Source organism: Equus caballus, chromosome 15 (assembly GCF_041296265.1).
Source record: "Equus caballus isolate H_3958 breed thoroughbred chromosome 15, TB-T2T, whole genome shotgun sequence".
Classification (NCBI taxonomy): domain Eukaryota; kingdom Metazoa; phylum Chordata; class Mammalia; order Perissodactyla; family Equidae; genus Equus; species Equus caballus.
In genome coordinates this window covers 80246854-80263834 of record NC_091698.1, presented here as the reverse complement: position 1 = coordinate 80263834, position 16981 = coordinate 80246854, and the positions used below count along the sequence as shown (strand labels likewise).

The 16981-nt window shown below is 36.6% G+C and overlaps 1 protein-coding gene across 4 annotated transcripts in view; it reads left to right on the top strand.

The window, feature by feature from the left end:
- SLC30A6 (solute carrier family 30 member 6) overlaps positions 1-16981 on the top strand; it is a 45566-nt gene that overhangs the window by 7949 nt on the left and 20636 nt on the right. For 2 of the 4 annotated variants that reach the window (XM_005600085.4, XM_070236523.1), the window contains exons 3-5: positions 4514-4598; positions 5796-5838; positions 6872-6937. In XM_005600085.4, coding sequence (XP_005600142.1) covers positions 4514-4598; positions 5796-5838; positions 6872-6937 — 194 coding nt within the window. The remainder of the gene's footprint in view (positions 1-4513; positions 4599-5795; positions 5839-6871; positions 6938-16981) is intronic. The other 2 variants (XM_070236522.1, XM_070236524.1) reach the window with 1 other exon arrangement.

Here is a 16981-nt window from a genome sequence, read left to right as displayed (position 1 = left end):
AGACGACTTTTTTTGTTCTTTACCACTATATTTTCTGTTTTTAAAACTTTGGAATATAGTCAGAATTCAGTAATCCTGGTATTTGGAAATGTTATTGTGCCCTGAATGTTAAACTTCAAGAGCCAAGGTTAAGGAATTCATCTGCTTCTTGTGTATCTAGTCCATTTGAATGACCTCTTGAGAACAGAGAGATATATCTCTATGCTGTTGATGGAACTACTATATTGCAGAATTAAACAGGAAGTTCTTTAAACAGTACACTTCTTTGAAGCACAGTATACCAAAGAATGGGTAATTGGAACAAAACTAATTTAGGAACACCTGAATTGTGCAAATAATCTCTATTATAATTTAAATCTTAAGAGATGTATCTGGCTCATCTCTCTTCCCTACTACTCTTGTCTTGGTTCTCAGTGATTTCATATTTCATGTGGAAGATCCTTACTTCTCAGTTCCTTACTTCCAGTTCACCACAAATAATCTTGTCCTCCTCCCCTCCCAGCCATCCACTCCTGTAGTCATACCATAGACCTCATAATTTATAATAACTATATCCTCTCATTGTCTCTCAGTTTCAAGCATTTCACTCAACAGTCACCATCTCTTCTCTTTACATGTCACTTCTTCTGTTACCCCAACTCCAATAATTCTTCAGTTTTACTAGGACCTCCAATCTATTGACTTCCGTATTTTCATTTCCCTTATCCTCATCTGCTTTCTTATCCAATTTAGATTCTGTGGTCCATCATTATCATTTCCTTGTATATGCCTTCAACTCCTTTGTGCCCCACCTTCTGTCTATCATTCTTCCCTGGAAAATCCTTAACCTTATTAAGTCTACTTTCTTTCTACTCTTTACCTGCACCCAAATGACTGAATGTAGACTGAGAGAAACACAAAACCATGCTGCCTGGTCTGGCTTTTAATTCATGATCAAGTGTGCCATTAGTGCTGCCCATACTATGTTTCCCTAGTTCATTCAGTTTCCCACTTTCCTAGTGACTATTTCATACCATTTCTTTCACTTATATCCTCAAACTTTCAAAATCTTATCCATCCTCACTCTGACCTGTTGATCTTGCTTCCTGTTTCACTAAGGGAAAAGAGGTAATGAGAAGAAAACTTCCACATCCTATCGTTAGCACATCTACCAAGACACTGCCTTCCCTCCTATTTCTGTGAATGAACTATCTAGTCCGCTAGATAAGGCCAGTCCCTCCACTTGTTGCCTGTTCAAAGTCAGTGTTCCTGTAATTGTTCCTTCTTACATCATCCTCCTTCTGTTCTTGCATCATAATTACATGCTGTATATTCCACTCTCATCTGCTGCTTCATTTCTCTGCTTCCTTTTATAGCAAAACTACTTTCAAGAATTGTCTTAACTCTCTTTGCTCACTTTCTCTTCTCCCTGTCTATGTTAAACACGTACTAGTCTGGCTCTAGTCCCCTATAATCCACAGAAATAGCTTTTACAAGGTAACTAATAACTTCTTTGTTGCCAAAATCAGTGGTCATCCTCATTTCTCATCTTACTTGACCTTCAACAGTGTTTGACAAAAATTGGTTACTTCTTCCTTAAAGCACTTTATTCATTGGACTCTGAAATACCACTCTTGGTTTACCTCCTACTTAATTGGCATTATGTTTTTAGTCTCCTTTGTCACTTTTCTCTCATCTTTCTGACCTCTAAGTTTTGGAGTGTCCCAGGGCTTAGAGCTCCAGCCTCTCTTGTTTATGTTCATTATATCTAGGTAACACTTTCACTACCATCTATATACTGATGATCCTATATTTATTTGTTTATTTATTTTTTTAAAGATTGGCACCTGAGCTAACAACTGTTGCCAGTCTTCTTCTTCTTCTTTTTTTTTTTCCCCTGCTTTTTCTCCCCAAATCCCCCCAGTAAATAGTTGTATATTTTAGTTGTGGGTCCTTCTAGTTGTGGTATGTGGGATGCCGTCTCAACATGGCCTAATGAGTGGTGCCATGTCCGCGCCCAGGATCCGAACTGGTGAAACCCTGGGCTGCCGAAGCGGAGTGTGCAAACTTAACCACTCCACCATGGGGCCGGCCCCAATATATTTATATTGTAATCCCTAACTTCTCCCCTACCTCAGATTCCTGTATATCATGGCCTTCTCAACATTTCCACCTGGATATCTAATAGGCATCTCAAATTTAATATTGTCAAACCAACCTTTGATTTTCTATGACTTCCTCACTAAATAGCTACTCTCTTCTTCCAAATGCTCAGGCCATAACCCTTGGAGTCATTCTTAGCCTTCTCTTTCCCTTCTCACATCCATTTTATAAGTAAATCTTGCTGGCTCTATCTTTGGTATAATACCAGAATCTGACTCTTGTCACATCTTACTGCCTTCAAAGCCACCATCATTTCCCACATAGATTATTGCAATCACATTCCAAATGGTCTTCCTACTTCTCTCCTTGCCCATATGCAGTATATTGTTCATAGAGAGGATGAATGATCTCTTAAAAATGAAAGCTAAGGCACTTTCCATCTCATTTGGAATAAATCACAATTCTTTTCCTGGCATACAAGATACTACTTTGTGTAGCCCCTCACTGCCTCTCACCTCTCTCACCTAGCTGTCTTTAGCCAGGTACTCTTCTACCTCTGGGCATTTGCACTGTGGTTCTCATTTTCTCTCCCAGATAGCTGCATGCTTAGCATCTTTGCTGCTTTCAGATTTCTGCTGACATGTCACCTTACCAAAGGGGTCTTTTCTGACTACTGCATCTAAAAGAGTAACTCTTCCATATGTCCCATTCCTGTGTTCTTATCATACTTTATTTTTTCTTCTTAGCACTTGTCACCACCTGATTATAGTCATGCATCGCTTAATGACATGGATATGTTCTGAGGGATGTGTCATTAGATGATTTTGTCATTGGGCAAACATCATAGAGTGTACTTATACAAACCTAGATGGTATAGCCTGCTACATGCTTAGCTATCTGGTACTAATATCATGGGACCACCATTGTATATGTGGTCTGTCACTGACTAAAACATTGTTATATGGCACATGATTGTATGTTTGCTTATTGTCTGTCACTGTGGATTATAAGGTCCATGTTTTTTTCAGTACTATATCTCCAGTGCCTAGAATAGTATCTGTTGCAAAACAGATACTCAAATATTTTTTGATGAATAATTTGATTCAGTAGTAGAGCTTCAGAGAGTGTCATTTTCAAATTACAGGCTTTATCTTCCATTTCTGACTATTCCTGAGTCCCTGTCCTGACTAGACCCATGACCAGTCATTTCATTAATGTCTTCACCAGTATTGGAGTCCCTTGTTCTGTTAAGCTATCATATCAGCTCTCAAATCTCTAACATCCCTACCTCACCTGCTTGTCTGGTTTTGCTCTCTGGGTATAGAGGAAGTCTACCATAAATTCATGGTGGTAATTCTTGGTCTTCTCTTTGATGATGCAGTAGTATACTTTCCATAACAGCTCTTCTGCAGATGCAGATTCTTCTGTGGATTTAAGTTTCCAGTCCTACTTTACCATATCCCTTAATTTTAGAAAATGACCTTGCTGCTTCTTTTCTAGAGATTTATAGGCTATTAACTCTGTGCTACTTTACTTCTTTCTACCTGACAAGTTCTCTGTCCCTTCAGTCACCTTGTTCTTCTCACCTTTCTCAAAGGTGTTGTTCTCCCTTTCTGTTGAAACCATCCTATCCTGTACCACACTTGACCTTTGTAATTATAATGTGTTTAATTTTAACGTCTCCAAATAACTGCCTTTTTCCTAATTTCTTTCACATCTACTGTCAAACAAGCATAGGTCTCCCTTCTTTGTAGGGAGTGGAGCAGAAAAATAAGAAAACGCTTCACTTGATCTCTTTCTTTATTTTTAGAATGCCCTTCCTCCTTCCTCTGACTAAATCTTAGCTATTTTCAAAGTGTATCTCAGGTCCTCCTCCATCTTCTGTGAACTGCTAAACCATGGTATTCTTTCCCTCTTTTGCAGTCCTATTTCATATGACTTATTAGGTAAATAACCAGGTACTGTCCCTTTTTTGGGGGGTGGGGGCATAACTGTGTTTTCGTATAATTTCAAACTTATAGAAAAGTTTCCAAATTAGTATAAGGAACTCTCTTATGCCCTTTACTCAGATTCACCAGTTGCTTTACATTTTGCCCGATTTGCTTTGTCATTGTCTCTATATACATACTTATGGAGACAAAATGATATTCAAATATATGCATATTTTTCTCAACTATTTCAGAGTTTGTGTTTCAGAATTTATTTTCTCTTGAATAATTCCCCTTCTGAAGTGATTCTTTTAAATTTATCTATTATAATTAGGACTTGGTTGATGATAATTTTGGTAGATTTAGAAAATGTGACACTGACTTTTTGAAGGAAGTTGTTCTTACTCCTTTGAATATCAGAGTGTTGAGTATTACAGCAACTTGAACAGACCCAGTGAAGCTTATCAGCACTATAAAAATAAGAATGATTTTCTTTTTCACAGTCCTGGAAGATATTGCTCTTTGGTGCAATAAACTTAACATGTACAGGCTTCCTGCTTATGTGGTGCAGTTCCACTAACAGTATAGGTATGTCACCATTCTTATTTTTATGAAGTTAATTATTACTTTCACTTTTATTCTGATTTTTTTTTTTTTTGAGGAAGATTAGCCCTGAGCTAACTGCTGCCAATCCTCCTCTTTTAGTGAGGAAGACTGGCCCTGAGTTAACATCTGTGCCCATCTTCCTCTACTTTATATGTGGGATACCTGCCACAGCTTGGCTTTGCCAAGCAGTGTCATGTCCTCACCCGGGATCCAACCGGCGAACCCCAGGCCACCGAAGCGGAATGTGCACACTTAACTGCTGCGCCATCAGGCTGGCCCCATATTCTGATTTTAAAGAAACATATATCTTCCTTTGCATAGAATATATTATTCTGAAATATAACTCAAAAGATTTAATGAGAGAATCTATTTGAAAAGTGCCTTGTAAACTATAAAGTTTGGTTCAATTGTTAGATATTATCATTTTATTTTATTACTATTTTTGGTGAGGAAGATTGGCCGTGAGCTAACATCTGTGCCAGTCTTCCTCTCTTTTGTATATGGGATGCCACCATAGCGTGGTTTGATGAGCGCTGTGTAGGTCCACACCTGGGATCCGAACCCACAAACTGCAGGCTGCTGAGGCGGAGCATGTGGACTTAACCACTACACCACTTGGCCAGCCCCTAGGCATTGTCATTTTTGTTGTTTTTTTAAAAAAAAGACCTGTTATTTTTTTTTAAAACTTGAAATCCATTTGAAACACTGAGATTCCTTTTTAATGTGCTAGATTAGTCCTTTGATTTATGCAAAGTATAAGATCTTGAGATTATTGGATTTTCCTTGAAAAGGGAAATCTTTAATATTTTTCTTGCGTCTTGCTTGACCTCTTATATTTTTATTACCATTTTTTTCATTTTGCTATTTAAAGAATACGTGTAAAATAGTACGCAGATGACAGAAGAAGGCAAAAAAAAAAAAATGTCATAGGGCTTTTGGTCATATGCTGCTTCATTTTTCCTGATGGAGAAATCAGGTTCTAAAGTAAGCTTTTGTGTTAACCAACTGGCTATATATATTAATCAAATTTACTAGATAATTACTAGCAAATGAGGTTAATCAGTGACTCATAATTTTTTTTGGTAATGGATACCCCTGGTATGAACAATTTTGGTGATTTGCTATATTTCCTATCAATAGATTCAGTAACATTTTAACAATCTTTTTGTTGTTTTGCAGCTTTAACTGCCTACACTTACCTGACCATTTTTGATCTTTTTAGGTAAGTTTTAAAAAGTTTCCGTAACGTTTTGAAGCTGGTAAGTTATTTCTTGCACCAAATTTATGAAGTTTCTTTGCTTAAAGGAAAATAATCTGTGAAATATGTAAAATTATCAGCATACAACATATACACACTGTAACAATTAGAAGATAGACTGGAAGAAAATATCCTATTTATATAACAACAGAAAAGATAATAGCCAGATATTAGGTCAGGTGTTTCAGGTGCCTACTTGTAGATGAGTCGGCTGTGGCCAGGGAGCAGGGTCATGTAAAAACATACCAATTCCTACTGTGACTGCGTAGATGGGAAAAGAAATGAGGGACATTAATAACTGAGAAGTGAGTAATTGTGAGCTAGGGAGACAACCTATTGGCTCCCTGCTTCATAGAGCCTTTCATATTTCCATATAAGTGTTGCAAAATACTTACACCTTGATGTCTTCAGTTCCATGCCATAGAAGTATAAGAATGTCTTTTCATCAATCACGTAACTCAATCTACTTTATTGGTCTAAAACAGATAGTTCCCTGCGTTTCACACTGTAGTAAGTTTCAGAGTGAATCTTCACTATACTTGGAAAATGAACATAATTTTATCCCATCCAGGATGTTGTCAAGGTATTGTTAATATTTAGTTTAACTTTTAACAAAGATTAAATAAAGTTTATCAATGTTAAAATTTATTATGTATGCCCAGAATAAAATATATTGCTATTACTGTGTCATTTTTTGCATGCTCAGTTATGGAAACCATTTAGGGTAGATAACTTACTGAGTAGAGTAAGTATGGGTTTAGGTTCTGTTTAACTGACTTAATGATGTATTGTAACTCCTTGCAGTTTCTCCACATGTTAAAACTGTCACATTAAAATGCTTGTTGTGATTAGATGATAAATTATTAGAATAACTTATTTATTCTGTGCAAACAGTGATAACTTTCAGCAACTTAGGAATTCTGAAAGCTTAATTTCTTTCTGCGTTTTCTCCTCTAACTCTAGTTCTAATGCTAAATTTATTTTCATTTTTACTTAGTTTAATGACATGTTTAATAAGTTACTGGGTAATGATGAGGAAACCTAGCCCTGTCTATTCATTTGGGTAAGTTCAAATTATTTTATTTTCTGCTGACTTATTGCTATTAAAATAGTAGTTATATTAGGCAGTAAAGAGCTAGTTAGGGTATTTCTAGAAAATAAGCTCTGCCTAGTCAGTGGAATGGTGATCAAATAGTGAAAGTAGATAGAACAGCATATTCCAAATGGAGTCTAGGTAAGAAACATGAATATTTAAATTTAAATCATATTAAATAAAATGTTTACATTAGGTTCTTTTCTATTTTATAAAACAAATATTAACATAAAATGTTCACATTCAGTTCTTTAATATTTTGGTTATCTTTTATTTTAGTTAGAGAAAATACAAAGGATTTTCATGTAAGCGTATCTTAACATTAATGAAGTGGTAGAGATGTATTTTTATCTTAAGACTGGGTTTGTGATAGCAATGGATTAACCAAGAATTTGAGACTTCTGTTTCTACAGTTTTAGAAATTCCTGAAAATTGAAAGTTGGAAGATAATCTTCTATGTTAGAGGTTTTTTAATATATTAGAAAAAAATGAATTTCTTTCAGGTTCAAGGAAACAAGTTAAAGGAAGAATTTAACTTTGGTAAAGAAACTCTTAGACCCAACTTACCCTTTGTCTCCACCATACCTTTCATTGGGATTATGTTCTTTTGAACAAAATCAGATTTTATTTCCTTAAACAATGGGACAAAGTAAATATGAAATTTTAATGCAAAATGAAGATATTTATAAATGTCACTGAAATTTGATTGAGTTGGACTCTTACTATGATAATCAGCTGTAAAGTATAGATATCTATATATGAAAATCTATTACTCTGAGTCAAGGCTTTTTCTTGTAAATGACAGAAATCCAACTCAAACCATGGGGAAAAAAAGGAAGACTTTGGTAATTTATGTAACCAGAATTTGGGAAGACTGAGCTAACTGGCAGAGGGACTGGAACACTTGGGACATGTCCTCCTCTTTCCTCTCAGGCCTCTTTTCTCTGCGTATCAGGTTCAGTTTTTCAGACCACTTTTCTCTACCCTTCTGGAGTGATAAATTCTAGTGACACCTTAACTTAAACCTTCTCACCTTCATCCTAGTGAGGAAAGGACTCTTTCCCAGCTCTAGTTCAGAAAATCATGAGAAAGAACTGTTGATTGGTCCAGCTTGTAATAGATGTTAGTCTTTAGATCATTTACTGTGTCCAGGAGACAAAGTCGAGTAGGGACATGACAGCTCCCCTTGTGACTCACTTGCTTAGAGTGAGCAAGAAAGGAGAGGGCAGTTAAACAGTAAAATTAAACATTCAAATATAATTGCAGTCAATCACATAGCTTCAAATGTCATTTATATTTAGTAATTCTAAAATCCAGTTCTCTAGCCCTGAAATCTATCTTGTTTTAGGCTACCTTCTTGACAGCTTCACACATGTCTAATTGGTATCTTAAACTTAGGCTAGAATTCTTGTTTTCTTCCCCAAAAACCTGTTCCTCTGTTTTTCCCATCTCAGTAAATACACCAGCTCTCTGTTGCTCAAGCAAAATCCGTGATTATTCTCTCATTACCACATTTATCCATCAGCAAGTTATGTCAGGGTAACCTACAAACACATCTAGAATCTACTCTCATCCCCATTTCTATCCCCACTACTACCATCCTAACCAAGCTACCTTCATTTCTTGCCTTAACCAATGTCCAGCATCCTGACTGGTCCCCATGCTTCTGTTCTTCCCCGCATAGTCAATTCTCCATATAGCAGCCAGAGTGTTTTCCTTTTTAAGCCTAAATCACTCTCCTCCTGAAAACCGTCCAGTTGTTTCCTGTCATACTTAGAATAAAATCCTGACTCCTTTCTCTAATTCACAAAGCCCTTATATGAGCTGGACTGTGCCTGCTTCTCTTCGTTACTACTCTCATGCCCTCTATACCACACTGTCTTTCTCTCTGTAATTGTAACAGCTAAGTTCTTCCTGCCTTAGGGCCGTTGTACAGGCTATTCTCTCTGCTTCAAATGCTCTTCACCTGATCTTTGCAAGATAACCTCTATCTTGTTATTCTGACCTTAATATCACTAAATACTAATGTCATTAAATGACTGGGTCCAATCTAAAATAAATTCTAAAATAGACCACCTAGTTAGCCTCTTGTCATGTCATACTACTCTAATTCTGTGTATAGGATTTACCAGAACTTATAAATTATGTCACTCTGTCTCCACCTTTAAAATATAAATTTTATGGTAGCAAGGACCACATCTTGTTCTGTCTTATATCCTTGTGCAGTTTGATGAATTTTAAAAATGAATTTACCTGTATAGCTTCTATGTAGATCATAGTATAAAACATTGCAAGTTCCTCAAAAGCCTCCCTTCATGTGAAGTCAGAGTCAAACCTTGACAAAAGTAACTGGTATTCTGACTGCTTTCATTGCAGATTATTATTGCCTGTTTTTAAAGTCATATAAATGGGATTACAGTATATACTCTCATATACCAGTAATTCATTCTAGTTCATTGCGCTAATATTCCATTATATGGATATACCACAGTTTGTTTATATGTTAAACTGTTGAAAGGCGGTTAGGTGATTTTCAGCTTTTAGCTATTATAAATAAAACTACTCATGAGCATTATTGCATGTCTTTTGGTGTGTAAGACTTTATGTTGGGTATATGTCTTTGTGAGAAATTAGTCATAGGATTTGCATATGTTCATCATTAGAAGATAAGATAATACCAAACAGTTTTCCAGAGTGATTTTTCCAGTTTACACTCCCATTGGCAGGGGAGGAGAGTTCCAGCTGTTTCATGTGCTTACCAACAGTTGGTATTGTCTTTTTTCTTTTTTTCTTTTAAGCCATTCCAGGTATGCAGTGGTATCTCATTATAGTTTTAAGTTATTTTCCTGTTGACTAATTGAGCACTTTTTGTATGTTTATTAGCCATTCAGATTACCTCTTTTATGAAATGCTTGTTAAGGTGTTTTACCCATTTTTAAATTAGGTTTCCTGTTTTTTTCTTATTGATCTGTAGGAGTTCTTTATATATAAATATCTTCTCTCACTCTTAGTTGCCTTTCACTCTCTTAATAGTTTCTTCTGATAAATGAAACAAATTCAATTTCAATGATAAATTTATCAGTCTTATCCTTTATGGTTAATATTTTTGTCTACTTGTCAAGAAACCTTGGCCAGCCCCAAGGTCATAAAGTTATTCTGCTCTATTATTAGCTAAAAGTCTTATTTTTTTTTTATTTTTTCATATTTTTATTTCTAAATCAACTTATTAAGGTATAATTTACAAGCAATAAAGTGCACCATTTTTAAATGTAAAGTAGATGACTTTTGACAAATGTAAACACTCACGTAACACCACCACATGGTAGGAGTATATCCATTTTACTTTTCTATTCAAAGGCCAGATTTAGGCTCTATCTATATTCTCTTCATACTTATATTTTATTTCTTTTCCTTCTGCTCTTTATTATTTGTTTTTATTATATAGTTCCTTCTGACGATATGAGGGAGAAAGGTTCCATTCCTCTCCCCTAGCATCTGGTGGTTTTTCTGGCAATCTTTGGAGTTCCATGGCTTATAGATGCATCACCCCAATCTGTCCTCATCTTCACATGGCGTTCTCCCTGTATGTATGTCTGTCTCTGTGTCTGAACTAAAAGTCTTATTTTTTGACCTTTCTTTTCTTTTTATTTTTTATTTTGTTGGGGTCATATTGGTTTGTAACATGTAATTTCAGGTGTACATTATTATATTATCACTTTCTGTAAAGACTGCATCGGACTTACTACCAGTAGTATAATTTGTATCTGTCACCTACATGTGTATCCTTTTACCTCTTTCGCCTCCCCCGCTTCCCCTCTTGTAACAACTACTCTGTTCTCTTTGTCCATGTTTTTATCTTCCACATATAGGTGAAATCATGCAGTGTTTGTCTTTCTCTGTCTAGCTTATTTTGCTTAACATAATACCCTCAAGGTCCATCCATGTTGTTGCAAATGGGACAGTTTTGTCTTTTTTTATGGCTGAGTAGTGTTCCATGGTATATATATACAGCGTCTTCTTTATCCAGTCATCAGTCAGTGGGCACTTGGGTAACTACCAGGTCTTTACTATTGTGGATAATGCTGCAGTGAACATAGGGATGCATAAGTCTCTTTGAATGTTGATTTCATGTTCTTTGGATAGATACCCAGTAGTGGAATAGCTGGGTCATATAGTATTTCTACTTTTAATTTTTTGAGAAATCTCCATACTGTTTTTCAAAGTGGCTGTACCAGTTCGCATTCCCACCAGCAGTGATGAGGGCTCCCTTTTTCTCCACATCCTCTCCAACACTCACTGTTTCTTATCTTGTCTTGTTAATTATAGCCATTCTGACGGGTGTAAGGTAATATCTCGTTGTAGTTTTGATTTGCATTTCCCTAATAATTAGTGTCATAGAACATCTTTTCATCTGTCTGTTGGCCATCTGTGTATCTTTTTTGGAAAAATTTCTGTTCATATCCTCTGCTCATTTTTTGATCAGGTTGTTTTTTGTTGTTGAGTTATATGAGTTCTTTAAATATTTTGGAAATTAGCCTCTTGTCAGATAGATGATTTGCAGATATTTTCTACCTGTTGGTGGGTTGTCTTTTCATTTTGTTGATGATTTCCTTTGCCTTGCAGGAGCTTTTTAGTGTAATGTAGTCCCATTTGTTTCTTTTTTTCTTTTATTTCCCTTGCCTGAGTAGACATGGTATTCGAAAAGATGCTATTAAGACCAAGTCAAAAGAGTGTACTGCATATATTTTCTTCTAGGAGTTTTATGGTTTCAGGTCTTAGATTCAAGTCTTTAATCCACTTTGAGTTAATTTTTGTACATAGTATAAGATAATGCTCTACTTTCATTCTTTTGCACGTGGCTGTCCAGTTTTCCCAGCACCATTTATTGAAGAGACTTTCCTTTCTCCATTGTATGTTCTTGGCTTCTTTGTCAAAGATTATGTTTTATTTCTGGGCTTTCAATTCTGTTCCATTGGTCTGTTTATCTGTTTTTGTGCTTGTACCATTCTGGTGGGTTTTTTTGTTTTGTTTTGTTTTGAGGAAGATTGGCCCTGAGCTAACATCTGCCACCAATCCTCCTCTTTTCGCTGAGGAAGACTGGCCCTGAGCTAACATCTGTGCCCATCTTCCTCACTTTATATGTGGGATACCTGTCACAGCATGGTTTGACAAGCAGTGCCTAGGTCCGCACCTGGTGAACCCCTGGGTGCCTAAGCAGAATGTGCGAACTTAACCACTGTGCCTCCAGGCCAGCCCCCAGTACCATGCTGTTTTGATTACTGTAGCTTTGTAGTATATTTTGAAGTCAGGGCTTGTGATGCCTCCAGCTTTGTTCTTTTTTCTCAGGATTGTTTTAGCTATTCGGGGTCCTTTGTTGTTCCGTATAACTTTTAGGATTCTTTGTTCTATTTCCATGAAGAATGTCATTCGGATTCTGATTGGGTGCATTAAATTGGTAGATTGCTTAGGTTCTATGGATATTTTAACTATGTTTATTCTTCCAATCCATGTGCATGGAATATCTTTCCATTTCTTTATGTCTTATTCAATTTCTTTCAATAATGTCTTATAGTTTTCAGTTTATAGGTCTTTCACCTCCTTAGTTAAATTTAGTCCTAGGTATTTTATTCTTTTTGTTGTGATTCTATGTAGGATCGTATTCTTGACTTCTCTCTCTGCTGGTTCTTTATTAGTGTAGAGAAATGCAACTGATTTTAGTAAGTTGATTTTGTACCCTGCAACTTTGCTCTAGTTGTTGATTATTTCTAATCATTTTCTGGTGGATTCTTTAGGGTTTTCTATATATAGAATCATGTCATCTGCAAACAGTGAGAGTTTCACTTCTTCCTTTCCAATTTGGATACCTTTTATTTCTTTTTTTGCCTAATTGCTCTGGTCAAAACTTCCAGTACTGTGTTGAATAGGAGTGGTGAGAGTGGGCACCCTTGTCTTGTTCCTGTTCTCAGAGGGATGGCTTTCAGTTTTTCACCATTAAGTATGATGTTGGCAGTGGGTTTGTCATATATAGCCTTATGTTGAGGTATTTTCCTTCTATACCCATTTTATTGAGAGTTTTTAATATAAATGGCTGTTGGATCTTGTCAAATGCTTTCTCTGCATCTATTGAGATGATCATGTGCTTTTTATCCCTCATTTTGTTAATGTGATGTATCACATTGATTGATTTGCAGATGTTGACCCATCCCTGCATCCCTGATATAAATCCCAGTTGATTATAGTACATGCTCCTTTTAATGTAATGCTCTATTTGGTTTGCCAATATTTTGTTGAGGATTTTTACATCTCTATTCATCCGCGATATTGACCAGTACTTTTCCTTCTTTCTGTTGTCCTTGTCTCATTTTGGCATCAGGGTAGCATTGGCCTCATAGAATGAGTTAGGAACAGTTCCGTCTTCTTCATTTTTTTGGGATAGTGTGAAAAGGATAGATACTAAATCTTCTTTGAATGTATGGTAGAATTCTCCAGAGAAGCCATCTGGTTGTGAAGTTTTGTTTTTTGGGGGGTTTTTGATTACTGTTTCAATCTCTTTATTTGTGATTAGTCTATTCAGATTCACTATCTCTTCTTGATTCAGTTTTGGGAGGTTGTATGAGTCTAAGAGTTTCTCCGTTTCTTCTATGTTGTCCAGTTTGTTGGCATGTAGTTTTCATAGTGTTCTGTTGTAATGTTTTGTATTTCTGTAGTATCCATTGTAATTTCTCTTCTTTTTTTTGAATTTTATTTATTTCAGCCTTCTGTATTTTTTCTTAGTGAGTATGGCTAAGGATATGTCAATTTTGTTTATCTTCTCAAAGAACCAGCTCTTTGTTTCATTGATTCTTTCTATTTGTTTTTAATCTCTATTTCATTTATTGCTGCTCTAATTTGTATTATTTCCCTCCTTCTGCTGATTCTGAGCTTTGTTTGTTCTTCTTTTTCTAGTTCTCTTAGGTGTACTTTAAGATTATTTATTTGAGATTTTTCTTCTTTGTTGAGGTAGGCCTCTATTGCTATAATTTCCATCTTGGAACTGCTTTTGCTGCATTCCATAAGAGTTGGTATGTTGTGTTTTCATTTTCATTTGTTGCTAGGTATTTTTTGATTTCTCCTTTGATTTCTTCATTGATCCAATTGTTGTTAATAGCATATTGTTTAGTCTCCACATACTGGAGACTTTCCTAGCCTTTTTCTTAAGTTGATTTCTATAGTGCTAGTTTCTATAGCACTATGGTCAGAAAAGATGCTTGATATGATTTCAGTCTTCTTAAATTTATCGAGGCTTGCCTTGTTTCCCAGCATAGGTCTGTCTTTGAGTATTTTCCATGTGCACTTGAGAAGAATGTGTGTTCTGCTGTTTTTTGCTAGAATGTTCTCTATATATCTATTAAGTCCATCTGGTCTAGTGTTTCATTTAAGGTCACTGTTTCATTGTTGACTTTGTGTCTGGATGGTCTATTCATTGATGTAAGTGGGGTGTTGAGGTCCCCTACTAATATTGTGTTAGTGTCAATTTCTCCCTTTAGGTCTGTTAATACTTGCTTTATATACTTTGGTGCTCCTGTATTAGGTGCATATATATTCATAAGTCTTATGTCCTCTTGGTGGAAAGTCCCTTTTATCATTATATACTGCCTCTCTTGTTCTCTCACTACCTTTTTTATCCTGAAGTCTGCTTTGTATTATATAAGTATGGCAACACCTGCTTTCTTTTGCTTGCCACTTGCTTGGAGTATCGTCTTCCATCTCTTCACTCTGAGCCTGTGTTTGTCTTTAGAGCTGAGATGTATTTCCTGGAGGCAAGATATTGTTGGGTCTTGTTTTTCAGTCCATTCAGGCACTCTGTGTCTTTTGATTGGAGAATTCAATCCATTTACATTTAGAATGATTATTAATATATGAGGGGCTAATACTGCCATTTTATCTCTTGTTTTCTGGTTGTTCTATATTTCCATTGTTTCTTTTTCCTTATATTTCTGACTACCATTGCAGTTTGGTGGTTTCTGTGATAGTTTTCTCATTATTTATGATTTCTGGCTTTGCTCTGATTTTTTGTTTAGTGGTTACCATGAGGTTTGTATAAAAGAGCGCATAGATGAGGTAGTCCATTTTTTGATAGCCTCTTATCTCCATTATCCTAAGCAGGTTCCATCCCTTTTCTCTTCCCCTTCTGAGTTATTGTCATCACAAATTGTTCTTTTCTGTGTTGTGAGTTTGTGACTAAATTGAAATGTTTATAGTTATTTTTGATGCTTTCCTCCCTTTGTCTTTCATGTTATAGTTCACTGTTCACTGACCTGTTCTGATACAGAGCTGCAATTTTCTGATTCTGTCTGTCTACTTATCTCCTTGCTCAAGATTTTGTAAACTTTTGCTTTTTAGTTTAAGATGGGAGGGCTCCTTTCAACATTTCTTGTAAGGCAGGCCTTGTGGCGATGAACTCCCTCACCTTTTGTTTATCTGGGAAAGCTTTTATTTCTCCATCCTATCTGAAGGATAGTTTCACTGGATAAAATATTCTTGGATGAAAGTTTTTGTCTTTCAGTATTTTGAATATATCATTCTATTCTCTCCTAGCCTGGAAGTTTTCTGCTGAGAAATCCGCTGAAAGCCTGATAGGGATTTCTTTGTAGGTTATTTTCTTCTGCCTTGCTACCCTTAATATTTTTTCTTTGTCATTGACTTTTGCCAGTTTTAATAGTATATGCCTTTGAGAAGGCCTTTTTGCATTGATGTAATTAGGAGTTTTATTAGCTTCATGTACTTGTAAGTCTAGTTTCTTCCCCAGGTTTTGGAAGTTCTTTAAACAAATTCTCTGCTCCTTTCTCCCACTCCTCTTCTTCTGGAATATGTATAATCCATATGTTGATTTTTGTAACTGAGTTGGATGTTTCTCAAAGAATTTCTTAATTTTTTAAAAATCTGAGTTCTCTCTCCTCCTCCACCTGAAGCATTTCTATATTTCTATCTTCTAAATCACTATTTCTGTCCTCCGCGATGTCAGCTCTGTTTTTTATGGATTCTTGATTATTTTTCATCAGGTTAATTGTGTTCTTCATATCGAGAATTTCTGTTTGGGTTTTTTTAAGAGTTTAATCTCTTTGGTGAAGTCATCTTTCTGCTCATTAATTTTATTCCTGAGCTCATTGAACTGTCTTGAGTTTTTTTGTAACTTGTTGAGTTTCTTTATGATAACTATTTTGAATTCTTTGTCATTTAGATTGTAAATTTCTGTGAGTTCAGAGTCAGCTTCTGTAGACTTGTCGTTTTCCTTCTGCTCTGAAGTGTTAATGTAGTTCTTCATGGTGTTTGATGAACTGATCCTTTGCTGGCGCATCTGTGGTAGTATCATATCTCAGATTCCACCTGCCACCACTGGTGGTGGCAGGAGCTATGTTTTCTGATCCCGCTCTATCTGCTGAAAGTTGTCCTAGTAGGACTTCTTTGCATTTGTGCACTGGCTGCAGCCACTTGGCAGGTCACACATACATGTGCAGGTGGGCCTCTGTGCTCCACTGGCGGGTCACTCTGATGTGGGACCACAGCCCTTGGCAGGGGAGCAGCCAGTCTGGTGTGCTAGGTTGGAGGGGAGGGGCACTTTCTTTCATGTTCTGGCTAGCTTGTTGCTTGTGGGTGGCTTGGCTGAGCTGCTGCCCTTGGTGGGGGCTCCTCCATGGGGGCTGAGTCCTGCCACTCAGTGGGGAGTATTCCCACAGGTGGAGCTGCTGTGGCGTGGTGGGCACTCCTGTGAGCCAAGCTGCAACTCTGAAAGCATTCTTCTGTGTCGGGCTGCCCCCACCTCCTCCTACAGCCACACCAACTGCTGTGTAAGGACCTATGACCTAGATTGCTGCCACTGGTGAGGGGAAGGGGTGTACTCACCTAGTTCCACGCCCTCCCAGGGATCCAGTCCACCCACCTTCAGATGCATGGCTGCATTGATCTCTCAGACATTCTTTTGTACTGTGCAGGGAATCTTCTCTTGGTTAATGAACGTCCATTTAGTTGTAACTT